At 34.8% G+C, this 24,420-nt stretch overlaps 1 protein-coding gene across 1 annotated transcript; it reads right to left on the bottom strand.

Annotated features, from left to right (window-relative positions):
- Positions 1-501: 501 nt before the first annotated feature.
- LOC117332791 (KH domain-containing protein akap-1-like) lies at positions 502-24,420 on the bottom strand. The gene is made up of 9 exons (XM_033891822.1): positions 24,158-24,420; positions 19,494-20,593; positions 19,073-19,298; positions 18,161-18,306; positions 14,790-14,970; positions 13,451-13,598; positions 12,758-12,825; positions 9,605-9,741; positions 502-9,014 (listed from the first exon to the last, which is right to left on the bottom strand). Exons 2-9 carry the CDS (start codon positions 20,559-20,561, stop codon positions 8,949-8,951), a joined length of 2,040 nt encoding a protein of 679 aa, XP_033747713.1. The 5' UTR covers positions 20,562-20,593; positions 24,158-24,420; the 3' UTR covers positions 502-8,948.

The following is a 24,420-nucleotide window of genomic DNA, read 5'->3' as shown; positions in this document are numbered from 1 at the left end:
TATTGCTCACATGCATTTAACGTTGATAAGGATGCTAAGAGGAAAATCTCTTAATTACAATTATTGAGCAAGCTACGTTTATTCATTTGTTTTAAGCACAATATCATGACCCTTGGCCTTCTTAGTTATTGAGAAATCGTTTGAAAGGGAAAAGTTGATGCGGGACATTGGATGCTGCACCATGGCAAGAGTTCTCTTGTCCTTAGAGGTGTTAGAGGTAACAAATGTGATGTTGGAACTCTCACAACCCCAGGAGACCTCTCAAAGAAAGACCTGTCCTGAACCTTCTCAGAAATAGTACAAGGTAGCTGTTCTAGATCAGTGGACCACAGACCAAAGGTAATTGAGTAAGTCCACCACTTGAAGACGAGCTAATTGCTTGAGCATTTTAAGTCTGCAGAATCTGTTCTAATGTACCTCATATCCACATTGTTTGCTAAGTCTTTGTCAACCATTTCCTGTGGTGTTTTTTAAGTTAAAACAAACAACACAATCCTATTGTAGAGACATTCAAACAAAATTTATTAAAACTGAGATTTTAAAATCTCTATACTATCAACTTGACAAGTGATATAAAGAACCCGAAGACATACAAAGTAAATGATTCTGTTCTATGTACATCCATGGTTCTGAAAAAATATATATTAAAAAGGTCCTCTCTGGTTTGTACAGCACTATTAATCTAGTATTATATGAATGGCCTGTTATATTGACAGCACTGGTATTCCTGAGACACAATACACAAAACGCAGCAATTTCACAGGGGGCGACAGTGGAATTTCTAAAAAATTTCTTCAGGTCGGAAAGTATGGTTTATATAAGGATTTTGTTAGACAATGATCATGAATGTTTATATGTGACGTTTTGAGAATTGAGTCTTTTCTGTCCAATTACAATACTACAGCATAGTATTGCAACACGAAAGTATAGCTGAAATCGATACTGATCTTCGAATTTCAAAGATAACTCGTACACGTTTTTCACCTTTGTATACCCATGTTGCCCTGGACATTTGTCTGATGAAAGTGACAGTGTACACACCGTACTAGTCACCGAAACGTCACATTTAAACATCCATTGGTTGTGAAACAAAATCCTAATATAAAAAATAATGGTGTAATAGTTTGTAGCAGGGGACACATTATCGTATACATGTATTGAGTTTTAAGAATCCCTTTCTTCAGGTTGTCAAGTTTGAATGTGAATAGACTTTGGCATATGAAATTCCAATGCTGGTTGTTATATACTGTATGACGTGTTATGTTTGTTGTGTATAAACTTTCATTGTTTTTGTGGATGTGAAACCACAAATATAAATACAACAAATGCATTTAATATTGTTATATCTTTGTAACAACATGGACTAACCACAGTTTGTACCCACAAAATAATATGAAAGCTCCAACCATGAAAGAAAGTACTCAAAAACATTTCATGCCATACAGAACCAAAGTTTATCCACTGGGTTCATATGTGACAATGTAACCTTGGATTAAACATTCATCAATCTATAAATCATGTGCAACAGAAATAAAAACGGAGCACAACCATATAAGTCTTGAACTATATTTTAACATCAAATCATTTTTTTATTAAAGAAATGAAGTATGGCAACATCAAAGACAGCCAGTGTTACCTCTGACGCTAACATCAGACGTTCAGATATTTGGACAAATAAATGTCTGTACATGTCCGGACCATCAAAATGTTGAACATTTAGTGTTAGGGCACAGGGGCATGTCTAGTCTTTTATTAAAAAATAGCCAGAAATACCTATATATAATGATATACAGGTATAGGTATTTCTGGCTATTTTTTAATATAAGACTAGACATGCCCCTGTGGTTAAGGTGTGAGGAAACTTGGGCTAATTGTTGGATTCTGCCTTTTTTCAACAATTCATTTTTTTTTCAAAACAGATATGAGGTAAAGTTCGACAATGATTTTGAAAAGAAAAGTTGGACAGTACTGTAGGTGTACATAATTTAGCGTTTTCCATGCAAGAAGCATTCAGCTAAATTATGATTGATTTAATTGAAGTTTATCTACAATGGCAATCAATGTTGGTGTGCTAATTCACTATTCTGCTTATCTGTTTTAGTTTAGTTTTTTCCTTAGGTGCATCAAAATATAAACCAAGACAGACGACCTAAAAATATATAAGAATAGTTCATAAATTGCAGAAAGAAATCACCAAGTTCTCTATAGCTTTCAACTCGAGACAAAACAAATCAACCAGACATCAATATTATATATCAATTCTTAAAAAACACCAAATCAAACCAGTAGTTGACCCTGTAATCAAGTTACCCTCTATCATAAATCAATATATTTTGGTATTCTTAACAAGCAGCCTGTCTAACCAGTCAACTGTCTATATGGCTCCAAAAATTATATAGCAACATCAAAATATTCCATTTATGATAACAGAACACAACGCAAGTTAAAAATCATTACATACCACTTACAGGTATGTATTTCAATCATACAGACACATTCAATCCCCTGTATAAACATTAGTAAATATGGTGTACATATCTCTGACAATTTTTCTTCAATTTATATTTTGTTCAATGGTATCGGTCTTTAAAATAAAAAAAAAAAATAAAAAAATTTGTATATTTTACAAAAATTTGATAACAAAATTTGTAAATGATTGTTTCTATTATGGCTACTCTTGTACCATCATTTTTTACTATTAAAACTAAGCAGTAATAATAAATCAAACCAAACTCCAGGCTCAAATTGATAACATCCACTTTTATAACAGTGGTTGATGTGGTATAGCCATCCATAAATTAATATATATTAACACCTACCAAAACTAACTACAAAACATTCAGCAAACTCACTCATACAAATTTATTCCTAACAAAAATGCACCACTTTGTTCAAATAGGTTTATAGTATGAAGTCATCCAGTCTTTGTTTCCATCTGATTCGATAATACAAGAACATGGATTTTGTAAGGCAAACTAAAATAATTACAATTATCCTGTAATAACCTGAGACGGCCAACACCTAAACTTTGACACTGAAGTAAGGAGGTGGCTTATTGCATGTAAAAGAAATAACTGATGTACAGGGATTATTTTGGGTCACCAAATGGATAGGTCATCTTTAAGAAAAAGAACTATCTGTAATATAATCTATGGGCCATTTATAGAAATTCAAAGGATTTTTCTGAATAAAGTGGGTCATTCAGGAGAATTGTGGGCCAATGCCCCCCCCCCCCCCCCCCATCCAAAATGATCCCAAGATGTACATCATAACAAATCTTTGGGGTTACTGTTACTATTAAAATCCAGTGCACTTTTTCTCCCTGGCACACATCTAATAGCTAGGTATGACACAATGACACATTCCAAGGAAGTAGAGTGGCAGTGAACGTAACTCTGGAGAATCGAGGATGATATTTTAACTGAAATTCAACAGATTTGTATGTTGGGACAATGTTGGATACAGACGAAATTCCTGTGCTAGATAAAATTATCATACAGCTAGATTAACTCTAAAACCCCCATCCCACTAATTCATCTTCTGTACAAAAGTTAATAAATGAACTGAACTGTACATATCTGGACATCAATAGTAAATAGTTAATCTGCTGTACATAACCGACAGTCAAGTAACCCTCATACCCTTTACATCAATAGTGAACTTGCCCATTAATCTGCTGTACATAACCGACAGTTAAGTAACCCTCGTACACTGTACATCAATAGTGAACTCGCCCATTAATCTGCTGTACATAACCGACAGTCAAGTAACCCTCATACACTGTACATCAATAGTGAACTCGCCCATTAATCTGCTGTACATAACCAACAGTTATAACCTTTATAAACAAAAAGGCTTGAACTATTCCAACATACTAAGATAAGTTAACAAAATTGGAAAAAACAGCTGGAGTAAATGAAAGACATTAAGATTACTTCATTAAGTCGTGGTATATATTAACACCTCTCCAATTCAGAACATTTAATGTTCTCTATGGCTGACAATACATCATCTAACACAATCTCTTAAGTCAAATATTGGGATCTTTGTTACAGCGACCTGCCACAGAATAATATGTTTCAGGTTTTCATCAATTTGAAATATCTGGTTTCGCTCACCAGGTATAAAGATCTGAACATTTCTGTTGTTTTTTTTTATCTCTGTTTTATACTTAAAATGTTGTAAGACGTTCAAACAAATGTAGCACAAGATTAGATGTATGAATAGATGATTGGACTAATCATTAGTAAACAAAATACATCAGCAACATACTTATGATTAGTGCTTAATAAACACAATGTAGATTCCTTACATGCACAAAAACCAATTGTGTAAAACAGATCCATACACTTCATTACATAATAATCAATTGAGATCGAAAATTAAATATCAACTAATACATTTTACTTTCTTAAAACTTTTTGGGATGAAATAAAACTATGCAACTTGAGTAACATAAGAGGCCGCTGGTTTGCCGATAAACAGTCACTTTCTCAATGTTAACTTAGGTATCTCATGTAAACCTGTAACATTAATGAGGAAATGCAACTACTTGACCATTGGGATACCCGCGACATTTCTTTTTCCTAATTACCAACTGGGGGACCAAACAGCTACAGGTGATTGACTGGGCAAGGCAGGGCAGGACAGGGCAGAGCTGAGCAAAAAAGAGTTCCTATCTGGTTCTTGGTGCACGATATAACACAAAACAATGGTATTTTTTGTAAGATATGTGTGATACTGAACTGTAATTACATGGAAGCTGAGACAAGATGGAGTGCACTCTAGTAATAAATAAAGCACCAGGTATTTCTATGGTATTTGATGGATTGAAAACAATGTCACATGAACAGAAACCACAAAAGAAACCCGAGTGAGAAAATGAAAATACTAAAATTGATCTTTGGTAGGAGACATGTATCCACAGAAATAGGCTGTCTGTACTATAAATACAAAAGATTTTCCAGTACTAAAAGGACATTATCTATTTGCTATTGATGTAGCATATTTATCCCTGATCTGTATGGGAATCTTTTTAAATCTAATTGCTTATGCTGAAAGGATAAATACTAGGATAAATTTCTCCAACAGGCTCATTCTTCAAATATTAACTTTCAAAGTTTAAGGATTATTCATTTGTAATCTATCTTTGATTCCTGTTTTGCAAATGTAAAACCCTTGTGTTATCCAGCATACAAATACAGGACCAATGATTAAACCATAATTTGAAAGGTATAAAGTATATAAACAAGAAAATAAATAGTTCATGAACAGTATTAGTATTGGCCTGGCTCCCAGACAAGCAGATGTCAAAACAAGCACCTGACAAAACTATCATAAAGGGACATAATCCATATATAGTCATATATAGTCTTCAAAGCTCTAGTTATTTGTTGCAAAACTATTTCTAACAATTTACTTCATATCAAATAATTAAAAATATCACAATTTAAAGCACTATTAAAAATCAAATATGAAGTAGTCTATATATTATAATTTTGTTTTATATGTGCTATACAAAGCTATTTTCAATTAACATGTATATTAAACTTTATCAGATAACCTTAAAGATTTGAAATATATATTTTCCAAAAGCATTCTTTTATCTCATCACAGCAATATTTTCCAAATGGAAAAAATATTTTTCAAGTTAAGGAATTGCCTCCAGTATGGAACATTGATGAAACTGAGGCAGGTTCCATAGCTATTGGTATATTTATAGTTCAGCAGGATTTTTTAATTTGGTATTTAACACTACAAGATCATATCACTTCCTTTGACTTTGAATGGAAGATTAAATTAATTTTCATTGTGTGATCAAGCGATGGATATAGGGTAATGATGTTTGAGATCATAAATATGGCCAATTTTATAGACTAGTTTTCATTGATGGCAATCAAAGTTTAATATCTCCAATGGCATAACGATAGATATCTTGGTATCGGCACACAGATAAGAGCTGTATAAACTAATACTGAAGTATGAATTGGTTCTGTGCTGTGTAACATGTATATAATTATATAGCTAACAATGGTTATTTAAGGATGGCTTCTGAAGTTCAATAAATTGCAAGTTCATTGTTCATGTTATACATCGTTATTAAATGATTATGTCCTAATCAGTTGTTTGTCAGTTATTTTCAATTGGCATCTAGTGTTGTTTAATGCTCTGTACCAGTATCAGTACTAACTACCTTTCATTAGAAGGGTACATTTTATGGCATATGGTTCTGATTTTCCAAAGTTCTTGAACAGAATTATCTATCAAAGCAAAAACTGAAAGTGAAAAAACGATTTTCTGTGAGAAGTAAAATCTACGGTATAAAATTATAATTTACAAGTGAATACAAATTAAATATTTCACTTGGGACACAATTTGGCCAAACATACATACAAAGGCAGCATAAGAGCCCGGCAACATATAACTGAACATGTGTAGTTAATGATTTAATAGGATAGCAATTATTACATAATAGATGTAACAAGGAGCAGAGACGACTGGTCTTTGATTATGGTGACATTGTCGTACTTGGATCCTCATTTTTATCATCTCCACCCATTATTTATCATCATATTAAGATAATGTAACTTGATTGTTTGAATTGGATGTGTTTCATAATGCTTAATACTGAACTGTTTTGTTAGAACACACGAGAGATCAAGCATGGGCAGTTATTTTCATTATGGGTTGGAGTAGTTTATTTCAATCGACATTTTACATACACAGTATACCACTATTTTCACCCATCATTAAATGTGATAATGATATGACCATACAAGCCATCCCTCCCAACCTAAATAAAGATACATTAGGAATTATTTCAATTCAAGTCAAGCTAAAAACCTGTAGAACTTAAAATATTATGCACTTGGAAACTGTAAATATCAAAGACTTCAAATTCATTTGATCTATAAAGCCATGGTAAAAAAAAAAAAAAAAAGTTCATTGCCAGTACTTCATTGACATTTGTCTTTACAATCTTTCAATAGGTCTTCTTCATGAATTTGATTTTCAATGAAAACAAATTTAAGTACATGATTTCAACTGAAATACACATGTAATATAATACAATAAACATTTCCCCAGTAAATATAGCAATTGGTATTATAATACTTTTTAACCAGGATTATCTGAAATTAGATTCTAGAAAAATAGTTAACACACTAATTGAAAAATAGATTGGTTGTCGCTGATCAACACTAAATTTGTAATACCTTAACTAGGGACATTGATACATCTATATATCGGACACAACATACATAATGTATAGCTCATTATTACCGATACAAAATTGATATTGCATGATGATTGAAATAACAAGCAAAAAATAAAAAAATGTGACTTCCTCTACAGTTTGTACTCATAAAATGCCCATTCTCAAAATTCACATCAAAAGATCCTTCAAACTGCGGGAAGTGATCCTTCAATCTATATTAGAATTAAATGCAAAAGCTTCAGGAGACAAGAGCTAGTGTCAATTGAGACAGGTAACCTTTTTCATCAGAATCCATATTTACGATTACTTATGGAGTTCAATATACAGGATTGAAACTGTTATATAATTGTTATTAAACAATTTCTGCTGTATTTTTTCATCACATCAAGCTTTTTATTTTTACTTGCTCTGCATGCCTTCTGCTTTCCGTACTCACAGTGAAGTAACCAACTCAACACCCACCAATTTTTACCAGACGTCGGCTCCATTCCTCCGAAGTTCTTCGGTCATATAAATTAGAAAATGCTAAAGCAGTGTGCAGAAATGATCATGATAGAGTATTAAGGAACACGCATAACTTAACGGTTGATGGGAGCATTTATAAGTTTACCGGGTAATACATGTATTTGTATAGACGACTGAGGTAAAAACTATATGAGTTTTAGTGTATCTATCCTATCTTATCTCTGGATTAACTCCTAGCATTTTTTTACTAGTAATTAAAATCCTTTAGTAAACAAAAACTAAAGATCCATTCAAGAGAACTTAATAAAACAAAATTTCTACTTGCTTATGGTGATAAAGTATGTTGAAATATACTGATTTCGAATATAAATGCATTAAGTGAAATGTCTGAGGTTATTTTCATTATAGGCAGAATGTGTGTAGTACTTCAGTTTTTGAAGCTTTAGACCTAACTATGGTGTACTGAGACAAATTCATTGGACATTCTACAAGGCAACAAGCCTGTTGAAACCTGTCAAATGCAATATACATATACATCTGACTATGAACTTCACTTTCCTTTCCATTGTGCACAATGCGTTGGCTATTGGATGAGGGTGGGCGACTCCAGTGAAGTGGAATAATAAGGATCGATGCAAAATTCTTCTACATGGGCAGGTATATCTTGACACTGCCAACTTCCATGGCTACATGTATTGCATCTATCTGTGACACTTCCAGTCAGCTGGAAGAACATAATCCAACGGTAGACACTGACAGTGGTCTATCTCTCCAGACAAAGACTCATAAAAATAATCACATTAAGCTGGAAATTGGAAGCCTAGAATTGGTCTAGCCTTTTTAGTGTAATAAATAATAAATATCTATGCATGGCAGACTTGACATTGATCGATATATTAAACACCCAGTACTCTCCAGTAACAATGGTTTTTACCTTACAGCAATTACTCAAAGACAATCCACTTTCATCTTGTTCAGTGCCCATCCATCCATCTTTGCATTGACAACAATGCAAATCTAATGGAAAACACTCAAACAAATAGTACCAAATATTAGGCTCCAATGATGTCATCAAAGGACTGAAGGAACATGTGAAGACAATATCAGCAGACATTTTGAAGAACAAAAAGCCATGAAGAATCCATGTCACCTCAGTCGTGTAAAACTGCTGGGAAGGAGCGAGAGGCTTTGTTAACATGTCTTTGACACCACATGAAGCAAGGGTGCTGGCTTTAGGATAAGTTTATAGTCACTGACGGGAGGGGCCTCATGACATCAGTTCCATCCAGCGGGTAACTCCCCTGTTTACTAGTTCTCTATTCACAAATAATACCTGGAAGAATATCAATATATCATTAAAATTTATATACGCTACAGTATGCATTTTTCTCATGATTGCTTGTTTATCCAATCCGAATTTTTGTTCTTACATGAAACTCAATCACTCCGGGATCAAATCTGTTAAATAATTCATTATTTAATGGACAACAAACGTATGGCGTTTTCACTAAATAGCATTAATATATTGATGATTTTTAAGAAAGATTTCAATTTCATAACAAAAAGGATGTTTTTACATTTTAAAAGATGTCTTAAGTACAATATACAATTTCTGTTAATGATGAAAGCTAGTACAACCAATGTTCGAAAAACTAAATTTGATTTCAAAATAAAGATTGAGAAATCCCAATTTGTCTTTAATACTAAGACTGCAAGGGCAAGGAAAGAATGAAATAATATCATGATTCAAAATGGACAGAGATGAGAAATTACTTACGTGATGAAGGAGAGATAATGGAGGGGAGAAAATCTGAGTGCCCATGTCAGCATTTGAGCCGTTATCTGACAGGTCAATTAACAATTTGTTTTATGTTTCATTAATAGACAATCACATGATTATTTTACTACCTCACAAAAACAAACCTTCTCTCCTGCTATTTGATAAATGTGGATATAAGGAGTTCCATCCTCATTACGACCAACAATCTGTGCTTGGAGTAGCTTCCCTTGTGTGAGCTCTTCAAGTGTGGCAGCAGCTTCTGAGCTGAAGTATTCCTCATCTATTGGCAAAAAACATTTTATTCAGTACAAGAAGATATACCGTATTTGACCTAATAAGGGCGCAGGGCACGGGTAATTAACACTGGGGGCTCCCTTATTAAGCTTCGTTATTCTGAAGTTTTATGAAACAGACAATTCCTTATAGCAGAATACCTATGGCTGTGGAAACGGTAAAATATTCAGTCATAAAAATATTCCAGATGAAGATATCTATTCATTATCATATATTAAGCTTAAACATCACTTGAATATTCCTGTAAACTTGTAAACCATGCCAGCTGATCTTTAGACCAGAGAACGTGTGTTCCACCATTTATACGACATCGTTTTCTTTGACCTAATAATTGATTTACAATGTCTTTTAATAGCTTTCTGTTCTGCACACAAAAGTTATTTATCAACAAGAATGAAGTCTTTTACTTTATCTTCAAATAAAGATGGTATGTTATTATTTGTACATGTATGTTTGTGTTTAGTTTTGGGTGCTCTTTGCACTGACATGTCATCTGTAGGAATAGACAAAATGTGGTGAAAACTTGTGTTCCAGTTACTCAATTTGCTGAAGAAAATTGAACACATAAAGTAGCAAAACTTTTCACATGAATTATTACTTTTGAACACCATTTTGACACTCCGTCAAAGATTTATTTCCTTGAAACAAGAGATCCCAGAGGGATCTTGGCGCCAACCATTGAATGATCTTCATAGGTTCCATGTCGGATTGATCTTTTCTCTACTTTTCCCTTCATTTTACTAATCTGTGCAAATTGAGACATCCCTCCAGTACTTTTCAAACAAGGGAATCCAAGCTATATAAGAAATTTGAGATTTAACGATAATGGCTGTTTGTTTGCCAGGTTGTTTTCAGGACAGACTGGTCCAAAAATGCAATACAAGGGACCAAGGGGAACCTACTTATGAAATTTGAGAAAGATCCCTTCAGTACTTTTTCAGAAATAGTGATAACAAACTTAAATTGTCAAAATCCAAGATGGCTGCCTGTCAGCCATGTTGTTTTCTGATTGGTCTCAAAACGCAATATGCATAACTAGGCACCAAGGGGAACCTACATATGAAATTTGAGAAAGATCCCGTTAGTACTTTCTCAGAAATAGCGATAACAAACTTCAATTGTCAAAATCCAAGATGGCTGCCTGTCGGCCATGTTGTTTTCCGATCGGTCCCAAAATGCTAGGCACCAAGGGGAACCTACATATGAAATTTGAGAAAGATCTCTTCAGTACTTTCTGAGAAATAGCGATAACAAACTTCAATTGTCAATATCCAAGATGGCTACCTGTCAGCCATGTTGTTTTCTGATTGGTCTCAAAATGCAGTATGCATAACAAGGCACTGAGGGGAACGTATGTATAAAATTTGAGAAAGATCCCTTCATTACTTTCTGAGAAATAGCGATAACAAACTTCAATTGTCAAAATCCAAGATGGCTGCCTGTCGGCCAGGTTGTTTTCCGATTGGTCTCAAAATGCAATATGCATAACTAGGCAACAAGAGGAACCTACATATGAAATTTGAGAAAGATCCCTTCAGTAGTTTCTAAGAAATAGCGATAACAAACTTCAATTGTCAAAATCCAAGATGGCTGCCTGTCGGCCATGTTGTCTTCCGATTGTTCTCAAAATGCAATATGCATAACTAGGCACCAAGGGGAACCTACATATGAAATTTGAGAAAGATCCCTTCAGTATCTGAGAAATAGCGATAACAAACTTCAATTGTCAAAATCCAAGATGGCTGCCTGTCGGCCATGTTGTTTTCTGATTGGTCTCAAAATGCAATATGCATAACTAGGCACCAAGAGGAACCAACATATGAAATTTGAGAAAGATCCCTTCATTATTTTCTGAGAAATAGCGATAACAAACTTCAATTGTCAAAATCCAAGATGGCTGCCTGTCGGCCATGTTGTTTTCCGATTTGTCTCAAAATGCAATATGCATAACTAGGCACCAAGGGGAACCTACATATGAAATTTGAGAAAGATCCCTTCAGTACTTTCTGAGAAATAGCGATAACAAACTTCAATTGTCAAAATCCAAGATGGCTGCCTGTCGGCCATGTTGTTTTCCGATTGGTCTCAAAATGCAATATGCATAACTAGGCACCAAGGGGAACCTACATATGAAATTTGAGAAAGATCCCTTCAGTACTTTCTGAGGATTAGCGATAACAAGAATTGTTTACGGACGGACGGAGGGACGGACGGACGGACGACGGACCACGGACGCAGGGCGATTTGAATAGCCCACCATCTGATGATGGTGGGCTAAAAAAGTAGGGGCGCCCTTATTAGGTCAAATACGGTAGCTAATCATATTTCATTAACTGAGCTGAAGTATTCCTCATTTATTGGCAGAAAACATTTTATTCAGTGCAAGAAAATATAGCTATTTCATTAATTGTTAACTTTTAGTATGTCATAGATGTAGTACATTTCATTGGTGTAATTTTGCTTTTGCATTCTATTGCTGCCATCAGACAAGAAAACATAAATTTCCACTGGTTATAACTATAAGCACTGTAGCACCCACTGCCCTAGACCATTTAATAAATAAGTTTCCATCCCCTGCTAAAAATACGACAAGAAACCATTAATCCACATTATATGCAAATATTCTGTGGGAGAAATGAAAGCAAATATGACAGAGAGCTATATTTTATGGTATAAAGATATACCTATCCTTATTTTGCTGTGACAATGAAATCCATGCATATTCAAACTTTCATTTCTAAAGCTTCTTTTAAACTAACTTTTTCCAGTAGCTATGATTTCTGCCATATAATTTTACAGAATTCCCCTGACATTTACAACAAGAGATCACAGAGGGGATCGTGGCCCCCACCACCGAAGGAATTAATTTTGTACTATGAAAGACTTTAACTGTTAAATTATCAGATAAGTATTCTTTTTGGATGACGGAACAAAGATGAAGAGCGATTTGAATATTCCACCATCATCCAATGGTGCGCTAAATATGTTAAGTGACAGGATACCTTGGATAGGTGTGATGTTTGCCATGTAGCATTCAACAGCTTGGAAAGGCAATGTCATGAAGTCACTCCTACAACAAGAACAGTTAAAAGTTCAACAAACACTGATTCATAACATGCTATTAATTGCTGACAAGTAACAGGACTAGAATGTCACACCAACAGACCTTTATGGGTACAGCTGGAAACTGATTTTTATTATATCTGATCTTACAAAAATCTGCTTCTACAGAAGATGACAGCATCATTGTTGGCCTGGAGGAAATGTCTTGGCAACAGTCTAAAGCCAAGACAGCCATCAATCAATTCTAATTTGCCTAAAAATAAGTTGCAACACATGATTCTTTGCAGATTTTGGATGAAAGAATATGAACATTTCTCATACTAAATTATAGCCATGACACCCAGTTTCCAAAAAGAACCACATTCTTTGTTTATTAACTTTATCTTGGTTAAAGAACAATGTTCCAGTACCATTTTAAAATTCACCTCCCTCCGCCTTTTTACCCCCCCCCCCCCAAATACCCTCTCCAGAGGTGTATCTTATTACACAACTGAACTTTGTGATATCTAAATTGGGTAAAATTGATTTGACAAGCGATATGTAATTGTAATTTTATGGAAAATTTGATAATAAAAGGACGCAGAGCTGTTTGCTACAACACATCTTCAATGAAACTGAAGATGAAGATTCACCTGATTTGTCGGAGTGTGCAGCCTGGGACACGCGAGAATCCCCCGTAATCAACATATTTGATATCACATTCATCTGTATCATCATACACAGCAGTGATCTGGGCTCTATACCATCCATTCAGCATTGGTGCAGAACATATCACTCCAACTGGAACAGAGCATCAACAACTGATTAACCTCGAACTGAAAATTATTAAAACAATGGGATGAAAACTAGCATAGCTTATACTAGCATCACAACACTCCGAGATGAATAAAGTCAAGTGTTAGCTTATTTTTCCAAGAACATAAAAATCTAATGTAATATATCTATAACTTGAAAAGTAAATTTACATCTACTAAAGTAAGATTGGTCAATTCCGGGACTTTTTCTCTCTCATTTGTTTCAGAAGGGGCCTTTTGGTCTCATTTTGGGATAAAAATGGTGAATCGGGAAGGACATTTCCCGGAGACAACTACAAATTTTGGGAATTTAGCTTAGAAAGGAAATATTTTTGACAGAGAATCGGGCCCCATTATCAACCCCAAAAGCCTCCATAAAAAATGCTTGAACTTATTCAATGGCATTTATATATACTGAGTAAAAATGCATTTCTATTTATGATAAGTGACCTTAGCTATCCCGCCTTAAATTTAATCCAGAAGATTAGATCTGATCAACATTATGGGATTACAAGTATGAGTATATGTATCCTGAACATACATTTTTAAACAATATAAAGGAAGTATTTTGAAAAGAACATGAAAATGATTGTGCAGAAACAAAAAGAATGGGTTACATCATACAATATCCCTTCATAATCATAATTCCAAGCAAACCAACGGGGCCCATACAAATGTCTTGGATTCCCGAGATATCTGGTACATAAGCAGTTTATATTAAAAGTGGTTGAGTGCCTTTTATGACTTAAAAGTTTGTCCTATAACCACCAAAATCTAATCGGATGTAGCACTTGAAGGTGTGATGTTCATATGAACTTAACTTGTCTAGAATCTTAAGGTCCAAGAGAATCTTGTACACAAGCTTAGATGGACACATGGCCAAATTAATAAACAAGCATGCTAGGAAATACTTAAGCAATACATGTCCCCTACCAGCCCCAGCTAAAAATGGTATAAGTGACCTCGATCTTGACCCCACAACCTTGAACCCTGATCTGTGGCTATTCATATTGATGTTACATACCAACTTTCATCAACATACCCCAAAGCATGGCTAAGAAAAGTGCTGAAAACTGAGTGTACGGACAGCGGATGGGGAAGGAAACCTATTAATCCCTGCAGTTTCACCTGAAGGGGACTACTAAAAGAAACAAATGTTTGGCAGCAGGCCACTTACCCTCCAGGGGCCGAGGAAGTTGTGGTACTATGCCATCCTGTGTGTAACATGCGATCATGAACTGGTTAAGTCGCTCCAAAGAGGGGAAGGAAGGATGAGTGTGCTGTTGTACAAACACATGCCCTGCGTCTACAATGCTGGAAACCACCACGTCAATGGAGACGCCCTCGGGCAGGTTGAGCTGAAAGGAGACGCACACCTGTTTTCTTTTCAGTATAAAATGTCAAAAATGCAATAAAATCCCTGTAAGTCCACAGCATGTATTCTTCAGACCTTCACCGCCTGCTTGTTGAACTGTGCTACAGACTTCATAACTGACTTGCTTGTGGATAGGAAACCATTTTATCTCTGCTTTGATTTCCACTATTGTAATTATTTTTGAAACCAAGCTAATGTGTAGTTCTAGAGGAAGAAATGTTTTATTGATTTATAGGGTACATTGGTTGTGTACATGTTTTCCTTTGATAGTAGACTAATATTCATATCCATAGTGGTTGTTTTTTTTAGTGGTTCTATATATCAAACAGCTTTTGCTGTAGGAAGGCAAACATAAAATGTTGTGCTTTAACAAGAATTTTTTTTTTTTTGGGAAGGCTGAAGTAATCTCCCCCCCCCCCCCCCCCCCTCCCCTCATATTTAAATTTGATCAATTATAGAAGCTTTTATGCTTGAACTAAATCATAAGAAAAACAATTCTTTCATTTTTCAGATAATTACATTTCTTCAATGCTACAGACTAAATCATTTAAACTTCTAAAATACACGTATGACCTTTGGGCTACATCATCTTATCCTGGAAGCTATTAAATGATTCTTTCATACCAATATTCAGTATCCACAACAGATCAAGTTATGAAGGCTGTAGCCATTTGTTTTGGAGGCATTAGCAGGTGAAGCTATGATTAGTGTTAGTAAAAGACAGAAGGTAATGTATAGGTGATAGTGTTTTAACCTCATGCTAAAGATTCAAATTCAAATTCTGACATAACGCCAAATACTTAAAATGTCTGTGCTCCTGTCAATGCTTCACCAAAGTATGGTAGGAACCAAAGCCCAGGCAACTGGAAGCACAGATATTTTTGTACTGGGCCATCTTTCTTAAATTTAGTTTCTTGCCAATTGTTTCCTGTATTTCCTTAAACATCAGTTTGCTTTCAATGTATCGCATCTGCAGCATTAACATGCAAAATATTATGGCAAAAAACTTAATTTTGGGAAAAACTGAATTCAGATATGAATCATTCTAATTTTTAATGAAAATTAAGATTGAGTGAAACTGAGAGCAAGTAATATGTGAGAGTTTCAAGGAAACTTTTGTGCTAAGTGAATAAATAGTTGGTGAATAATTTGAACATTCTGCTATATCTGTATATCCAGCATGCAGTTTCATCAAAGAGAATACTAGAATCTGAACATTAGGTTATATATTCTGTAGCTTCTTCATTAGACATTAGACAATTAAAACAGGATATTCAGCTAAATTGTGGGGAAACATGGGCACCAGGTTTATTAAAATGACAATTTTAAAATTAGCATTAGATATGCCTCAAAAGGAATTTTAAAAGTCTGAGAGGTACATTTTTATGTTTCTGATTGAGATTTACTAAATAAGACTTTTTTTCCCTCGGTTTAGCAGGTCTCTGATCTGTTATCTTATGATAAACTGGAAAGGATTATCAATACTACAGTATGCAAGTCTACAATTATTTATCTAATATTAAATAATAGGGCTATTCCAGTGAAAATATGTATTCAACTTAAGAATTACAAGATTTGTATTTGATGGAAAAAAATTATATAATTTGAACAGACTTTTCAGTTTTCAGGAAACCAAACTTGAAATAAGCAGTGATGATTAAGGAGCTGTATTTCAACATTTTTTTCACTGGAAAAGCATATAAAATACATATAAACTAAACTATTCTAGGACATAATATAAAGACTACATGTAACATGCTCTACATACATGTACATATAATGACTACAGCTATTTACAAGCAATATACATGGACTACTCTACAAGGCCTAGCAATTATTCTAAATTTTCTACTTCATATATTACAAGAAAATTAATTGACTAAAACCATTCTAATATCTACTACAATCTATGTAAGTAAAATATTCTATTATATATATTGAAATACATTTGGACAGCTATTTTCTACAAAGCTATATATTAAAGCATACACATTTTTTATCCCTAGATCTAAAGATTAGGCCTGAAATCTGTTGGAATGTTCTTGTCATTAATGACAACCATGCTGGCTACAATGCATTCTAAATACCTTTACAATGATACAATGTCAAAACATTTTTTAATAATAATTTGGGATGTATTTATGGCGCTCAAAGAGTATTACAGTATATACATGGCAGTTGGTGATGTTTCAATATCATTTTACATTAAACCAACAACTTAACAAAACCTTTGCACCAAATCAATTCATCTTTGGTTTTAAAGATTTAGGGAAGAAATAATAATTATAATCTAGCAGTTTTGGATCTTAAAATACCTGCTTTCAAGTTGAGGAGGACAAGTCTTTTAAAGAAATTATACCTAGAATGTAGTATTTCAACATTACAGCATTAAAGCTAGTAGAACAAAAGACCTCTAACTGCTTGATTATATTCAACTACTGAATCTACATTCCAATCTGTGTCCTTTGTCTGGGTCTATGAGGATGCTCATGACTAAAGTGACTCTCTAGATTTTCAAAGTAACTAGGACAGTGCCATGCAGAGTAGTAAAGCCGTGCAGTAGAAGTCTAAGCAAAAGGAAGTTATGAACAGAGGAGTAGGTTGGCATTCTATGGACTAACAGGGACTAACACAGCCTTGCCATGATTGACATTTCACACACGGGGAACAAATAAACCAGTTCTGGATTACCGTTTAACGAGCATTTTAATTGCATTTATAGCTGTTAAACCAAATTTATTTAAACCTTACAAAAATATGCGACTTAAGATTTTAAATTTGTCATGACATCTACATAATTTTTATTTTTTTTAATCAACTATACTACTATATGATACTTAAGACTTTTGCTTTTGATTCGTTAGAGCTAACTAGTATATGCACATTTTTAAGATATAATTTCTCACACAACCAAGTGAAATTCATCAAGAATTTACCAATCTTTTAACCTAGTTTATAGTTTGTTCTAAAAATCCCTCAAACTTTCGTTATTTCCTGTAGTCATCAGTTTCCCATCACGTGCTTTCGAAATCTTTTGATATTTTCAAATAGAAATAATTCTAATACTCCTCATTAAGACATTTCAAGCTCGATATCTAAATGTAAGCTGATAATCCTGATGGAAACTCCGGACTACCATAGCCCTGTATAAACAGAGAAGATCATATGAGTACCTGCATGATATCTGGCATCAACAAGGGTTTTCCATTGGTGCTGGGTTCAGACTCGCTCTCTGCTTCTGCTCCGATTGATGTCAGGTCCACCTCAGGAAATTTCCTACCTATTATTTTCAGTGCATCATCTATCTGCTTCTGGGTACCTGCATCAACCATCATGTTTGTTTATGCATCAAAAATAGACAGCACAGAATTTAACCTACTATAACACTACAATAGAATTTCAGTTATTAAGATACTGGACATTGAAATCAAAATCAAATTAATTTGACAAAAAGGTATAATGTATGACTAATGTCATACTTCAAATGAGATAGTCTTCAAATTAAAAGATGGATGGCACATGTTTGGACATTTTCTGGAGATTGATCGGGCTATCCAAATAAGGGGACCCAAGAGATTTAATAGCACTGAGAAGATGAGGTCGGCAATTTACCCTTATCGAGCATGGGATTAAATTATGTTTTTTATGTTTATTGCCCCTTGAATAGCCAGGGTCATTAGTAGTTGGGTGACTACGTATACCTCACTAAAACACATACACGAGGCCTGCCATCCAGAGCAATTAAGAGTAAATAAGTGTCTTGCCCAGAGACACAACAACCGCAGCCAAGTCTGGTCCTATCCGTGGCAATTTGTGTTTCTTGGGAAGCTGAAAATGGACCAGTCTGTGCTGTCATGGTTGTGTCCTTGGTCAGTACACTTTGTTTAGATTATGCATGCAACGAATGTTGCATATTGTACTTTAATTTATGTTCCACCTTGGCTTAATCCTCAAATAACCATCTTTACTTAACTCTGATTCATATATTAGGATAGAGCATATCAAAGTATACTGAAGGTAACCCATGAAGTGTATTTAGATACATTTATATTTGACTTTTCTTTAGTCTGTAAATGTTGACAAACCTTCAACGAGACAGATCTGGAAGTCTGGTGTGTACGGGTGATTACTCAGAGATATGTTGGCTCCAGACCGTTCCTTTAGCTGTTGGATGTTTTTCCCATGTTTGCCAATCAAACGTCCACAAAACTGTGTTGGAAAGTTGAACTCGTAGGACTCTTTTTTGGAACCACTTGACTTATTTGGACCATCAACTATACTTGAGGCTCGACTACTACAAGTACTTGAAACCTACAAAATAATCAACAACATGCATGTGGCAATATTGTTTTATACAAAGCAATGGTGGACAACAGGGAACAGTACACTGGAGTCGAAACAGAACAAAATCTGACATCGTGTTTTTTCCAGATAAATCCGATTTGCATTGGGACTTTACATTTTTAAACATTGAAATTTTGTCAATTATTCCAATATACTACTTACACTATCACAGTTTGAGGTGTTGGAGTCAGACCCGTGAGCACTAGTTTCACTTTCAGTCTTGGATGGTGTTCGACCAACAGTGTCCGACGAGTTCACTGGATTTGAGTTATCTCCCCTATATTGTTCAATGTCTGTCTGTTTATCCATATTATCACAACTCTCGACCTCAGAAGACCAACTATTTGTCATCTGATCATCGTGGTTACTGTTCATATGATTCACAACGGAGTCCGATTCTGAAACTTGGCTGTTTTTCATAGAATCATTTTTGTCTTTTTCCTGATTATGGACTTTTTTACCATTCAGGTGTTTTTTGTGGAGTGAAACATTTTCTGCAGACAAAGGCACAGAACATTCTATCTTCATGCTTTGCTCATTTTCACAGGATGTCATGTCTAGTTTTGTTGATTCTAGCAGTGGTTCAGCAAAAGTTGAGGTAGAAAGAGAAACATCATGTGAAGAATCAATCGCTTTTTCACAAGTCTTATCCATTATGCTGTCTCCAAGATCTGATGTAATGAAAGCCTCATTCATGGCAGTATTTTCATGCTGGTTATTGTCACTTCCGGCTATCTGTGTAGAATTATATTCTGATGTTGAAAACCCAGTTGTATCTCCGTTGCAGTTCATGTCATACCCCGAGGAATCTGTCTTGATATCTGAATGTGTGACCGGAATGGTAGAGGATGATAGAACCTCATCTTGTATGATCTGTGCCTCCAAACAGTTCTGTTTGAAGTCTGCATTTTGGGTGTCAGAACTGTAACTATTTCCTAATTTACAACTCTCTGTCTGTAGCACTTTCTCAATTGTCAGTGTCTTTTCCAAAACAACTTCTGGTTCAGTTGCTGGAGACTCTGATTCTGCACTTTGGTGAACAACATCAGGCAGATTGTTTTTAGAACCGACGCCGGAAAGTCTTTGTGTATCTTCGATCTCGGTATCACCTTCCCCTTTCTTTTTTGATTCAGATGGAGGTTTCTGCTTTGGTGACTTCTTCCACAGAAATAACCATAATAAGCCGAAGAATGAAACTGAACATCCAACAATCACCTTTAAGTTTGCCATTATTCATCTATCTTCCACAATGACTCTATTATCTGAAACCAAAGATAAAAAGAATATATAAAATAAGTTTTAATAACTCAGGGCCCGGCAAAAGCACTTGTCCGTGCGTCCTGACGGGTAGATTTGCTATGTTATTTCAGTATTCTTTAATAAAATTGCTTATATTGATGCATTGTTAGTTATGCATTCTTTTTTGTGCCATTATTACGAAAAATAGTAAAATTTCTGCATGGTAACAGGTAAGTAGGCCTATCTTCTTCTGTAGATCGGAAGTCCAGGTGACATGTAAGTATAATGGGTGTTGTCCGAGAATGTCTGAATAAAAATCGCTCAACGAAAATTGGATTGTTTTTGTTATTGCCAGTCAACAATTACCTAAAAGACTGTACTTGTACTGCAAACAGTGCACACCAACGATTGCCATGGACAAATAAACTACAATTTATTCAATTAGCCGATCATATTTTAGCAAAATGTTTACAGTGCAAAAATCGGTAAATTAAGATTACCACTACAGTATTTCCTACTGTACAAGCAGCAATATATAAAACAACAGAACATACACTAAGAATACAAGATCATTTGACAGGGGCAAAATTATTGATATAAGACTTGATTTTGATAAATAAGTGGACACAAAGTGTGCCATACTGGCATAGCACAGGACAGGCTCCCGGAATATATTCATTTGTTCAACTGTTTGATAAAAAGAGCTTTGTTCCTTATAGCTCCTTCTGTTGAGTAGTTGGATTTTAATACCTGTCAAAAACAACGAAAACTTTTTAACAGATGGATATCTCTTGAGCAAACACCTTGATTATTTTAAACTTAGTGTGCACTCAACCACTCACTTTTATTATTATGAAAGCATTTTAATCCAGCCCATTTTTTTCTCTGTGGGACACACAGATCCAATGGAACAACATTTTTTGATAAACAAATTATGAAATGTTTACCATTCAATAAAAAGGCTTTCTAGTTGCTGTTTTTGACAAAATAACACTACCACTGTAGTAATGCACCTGCACCAGCTGTTATCATGTTTACTCAAACTAAATCTTACATCACCGGGTTCAATCGTACTGACCATTGCCAAGGTGTAAAATTCATCGACAATCAGGTGGAAGCATCGGCGTCCAGTCAGTACGATTGAACCCGGTGATACATGTTGCAGACTGCAAAAATTAGTAGTACTTAGTACATTTAAATTTCCTTCTGCCATGCTTATTTCATTGGTAATGTGTTTAAGAGACCTGACAAAACGGGAATAATATCATTTTAAATCGAACGAGAATACGTACAGAATTTACAAAATTATACCCTCTGTTTTTTATAATGTAATTATATTAAATGTTTGTAAGGCTGTTTTCATTCGTTGTTGGCCTTTATAGCAAAAAAGGAGCCTTACAATATGAAAATGAATGAAAAGGATTATTTTTAGAAATCTGGAGAGTGATTGTTTTGTGTATTACATGGCCCACACAAGACGTGCACATTGAAACCTCAAAATGTATGAAATCTTGTGTTAAGCATGTGCCAGGGAAAACTTGCTGCTTCAATCTGCACCTTGGATTCTAGCTGCGATAACATAGCTCTGGAAGACGGATGGCCAATTTCTGACAGATGCTTGTCGTCAGAGCTACGATTACCTTCCATTAACGGTAGTGTTGCAAAACAGTGAACCTCGAAAATGCTACAAATAGTAGCAAATCGTGTTACTTTGGAGTAATAGTTAGTATAATTTAACATTTCTAATACAATTTTGCAATGTATAAGCCGACCGTCTCATCTGGAAATCTTTAATTCGTCTCCGTCATCCGCCATGACACTTCTCAAAGAACTCTCACGAGGATGCTAACCCAAATATGGTGCCAGTGACCATATATGGATGAAGCTACTACGATAAAAAAAAATACATATTCAGAGATATTTAACCAGTTTTTTGCAACTCCTGTGAAGAAAGCACATCTTACTTTAGTGTGTGTAATTAAACAATTTCATTGTATATAACTCCGAATCTGTTTATCTGTTGAAATCTCATTAGCATCAATTTATTTTGATTTCCTTATAAGGAAATTGACCTTTACGCTTGTATCAAAGATGGCGGTATGTTTGAACCGATATCTTCATGTGTCTTGCTTGTTTAGGATTTTACCATTTATTGTCAAACAATTGATGTAATGTGCAGGTTTGTGGATTGAATATTGATAATAGATACAAGAATCATCAATTAACATGTGTTTTTAATCTGAGAAAATTATAACTACAGCTAAATACTGCCCGATGTGAATCACATCGGGGCTTGCTACACTATCGGCAATGGGAGGGACTTCATACCCTGCCGGGGAGCAGTGTAGCCAGGCAGAATATGAATATTCGTTCTACTTGGATTCACCTTCCGAGGGAGTTCCTAACCTGCTCACATTTTGCAAGATCATAGAACTACCTGAAATTATCTATACCTCATTATCCTGAAAATATAGACTATACTGACCAGTGCTCGAACGGGACCAGTGCTCGAACACTACGATTGTCTACCGTCACCTGTCCAAACAGAGGTTGACCTTAGCTTGATTGTCGACGAGTACCAATGGCTGTGTAACAGATGTGGACAAGAGGAATAAGTTTTGACATTTCTAGCAAAAAATAACAGGTATGGACGTCTTTACTCGTTAACGCTACAATGATCTGAATCGGAACACATGCACACTGGTTCAAAATGTCAGTTTCCGATGTGTTCCGATCTATTTTTATCTCACGGGATGTTTGATAATCTGAACAATATTTTTTTTAAGAAAGGATGTATGTACATTACAATATAACCGACTTTACCATGGGGTGTTCGAGCACTGGTATGTACTTACGTTAACACCTGCCATTGGACAGGTGTCATGTGACCTGCTGCCAAAAATAAACCAACGTGCAAAAGTCATGGTGATAGGCTTGAAATTACTAACGGTAAGTCTGTCCTGTATTATCACAACTAAACTTGAACTTTTCAATAGGTATTGAAAATAAAACAACAAAAAACTATGTTTTGTGTTCGAACACTGGTCGGGTGAGTCTAATTAAGATTAGATCTAAATTAAAGATGACAATGAAATTAATTGTCAATATACTTTTTACTTCATTTAATCATTAACCTGAAATTTTAAAATTGATACCTGTAATCTTAATCAGGAATTAAAATTATAAACACCCAGCAGTTGATTGCTATATTGAATATAGTAACCTATTGGACAAATTCACCAGCACAAGGTCCTATAAGGATGCCTATTTTGAGGCTATTCCGTTTCAAGAACAAATTTGCTCCATGACTAAACATGCCTGTATGCGCAAATGCGTCATCTGGTAATGCCAAGCTTACAGAACAATGAGAGTAACGTTTCAATCTGAAAAGCTTTAAAATACTGTTACAGATATGATAATTTATCAACGGTAAAAATAAAATCCGTCTGTCTTTCGCCCACGCATTCCTGCGACCTCGACAAAACGGCATGTTTACCATTTTGAAGCGCGCATTACTGAAATGTGAACAATTCATACTGCATGCATCATATTAATGTTATTAGCCTTGGTAACCTTTCAAAAAATACCTTTATAATTTGTGGTCGAATGTTGCATTAATGTTTGTATGATGTAATGAATGTCAAATCAATAAATCGCAGTGTTTTCTCAAAATCTTCTTTACACACGTGCTTCTGGCTGTTTCAGTACCGTATCTTCAGTGATTTCAAGGTCACGTAGGCAACGAGATATGACGAGATCTTATAAAAGCACTACTTTCAGACGCACCTCGAGAAAATATCAATACGCATGATGAAATCGACCCACTTTCGATATGAAAAATCAATTTTTT

The sequence above is a fragment of the Pecten maximus genome, chromosome 8, assembly GCF_902652985.1.
Source record: "Pecten maximus chromosome 8, xPecMax1.1, whole genome shotgun sequence".
Taxonomy (NCBI): domain Eukaryota; kingdom Metazoa; phylum Mollusca; class Bivalvia; order Pectinida; family Pectinidae; genus Pecten; species Pecten maximus.
This window is presented reverse-complemented; position numbering and strand designations above follow the sequence as displayed.

Coding starts and splice junctions, on each gene's coding strand:
- LOC117332791 (XM_033891822.1), bottom strand. CDS start 20,561: ATGGCAAACTTAAAGGTGATTGTTGGATGTTCAGTTTCATTCTTCGGC. Junction 13,599..14,789: donor ACTTCCTCGGCCCCTGGAGG/GTAAGTGGCCTG, acceptor GCTCTGTTCCAG/TTGGAGTGATATGTTCTGCA. Junction 12,826..13,450: donor TGCACACTCCGACAAATCAG/GTGAATCTTCAT, acceptor TTCTTGTTGTAG/GAGTGACTTCATGACATTGC.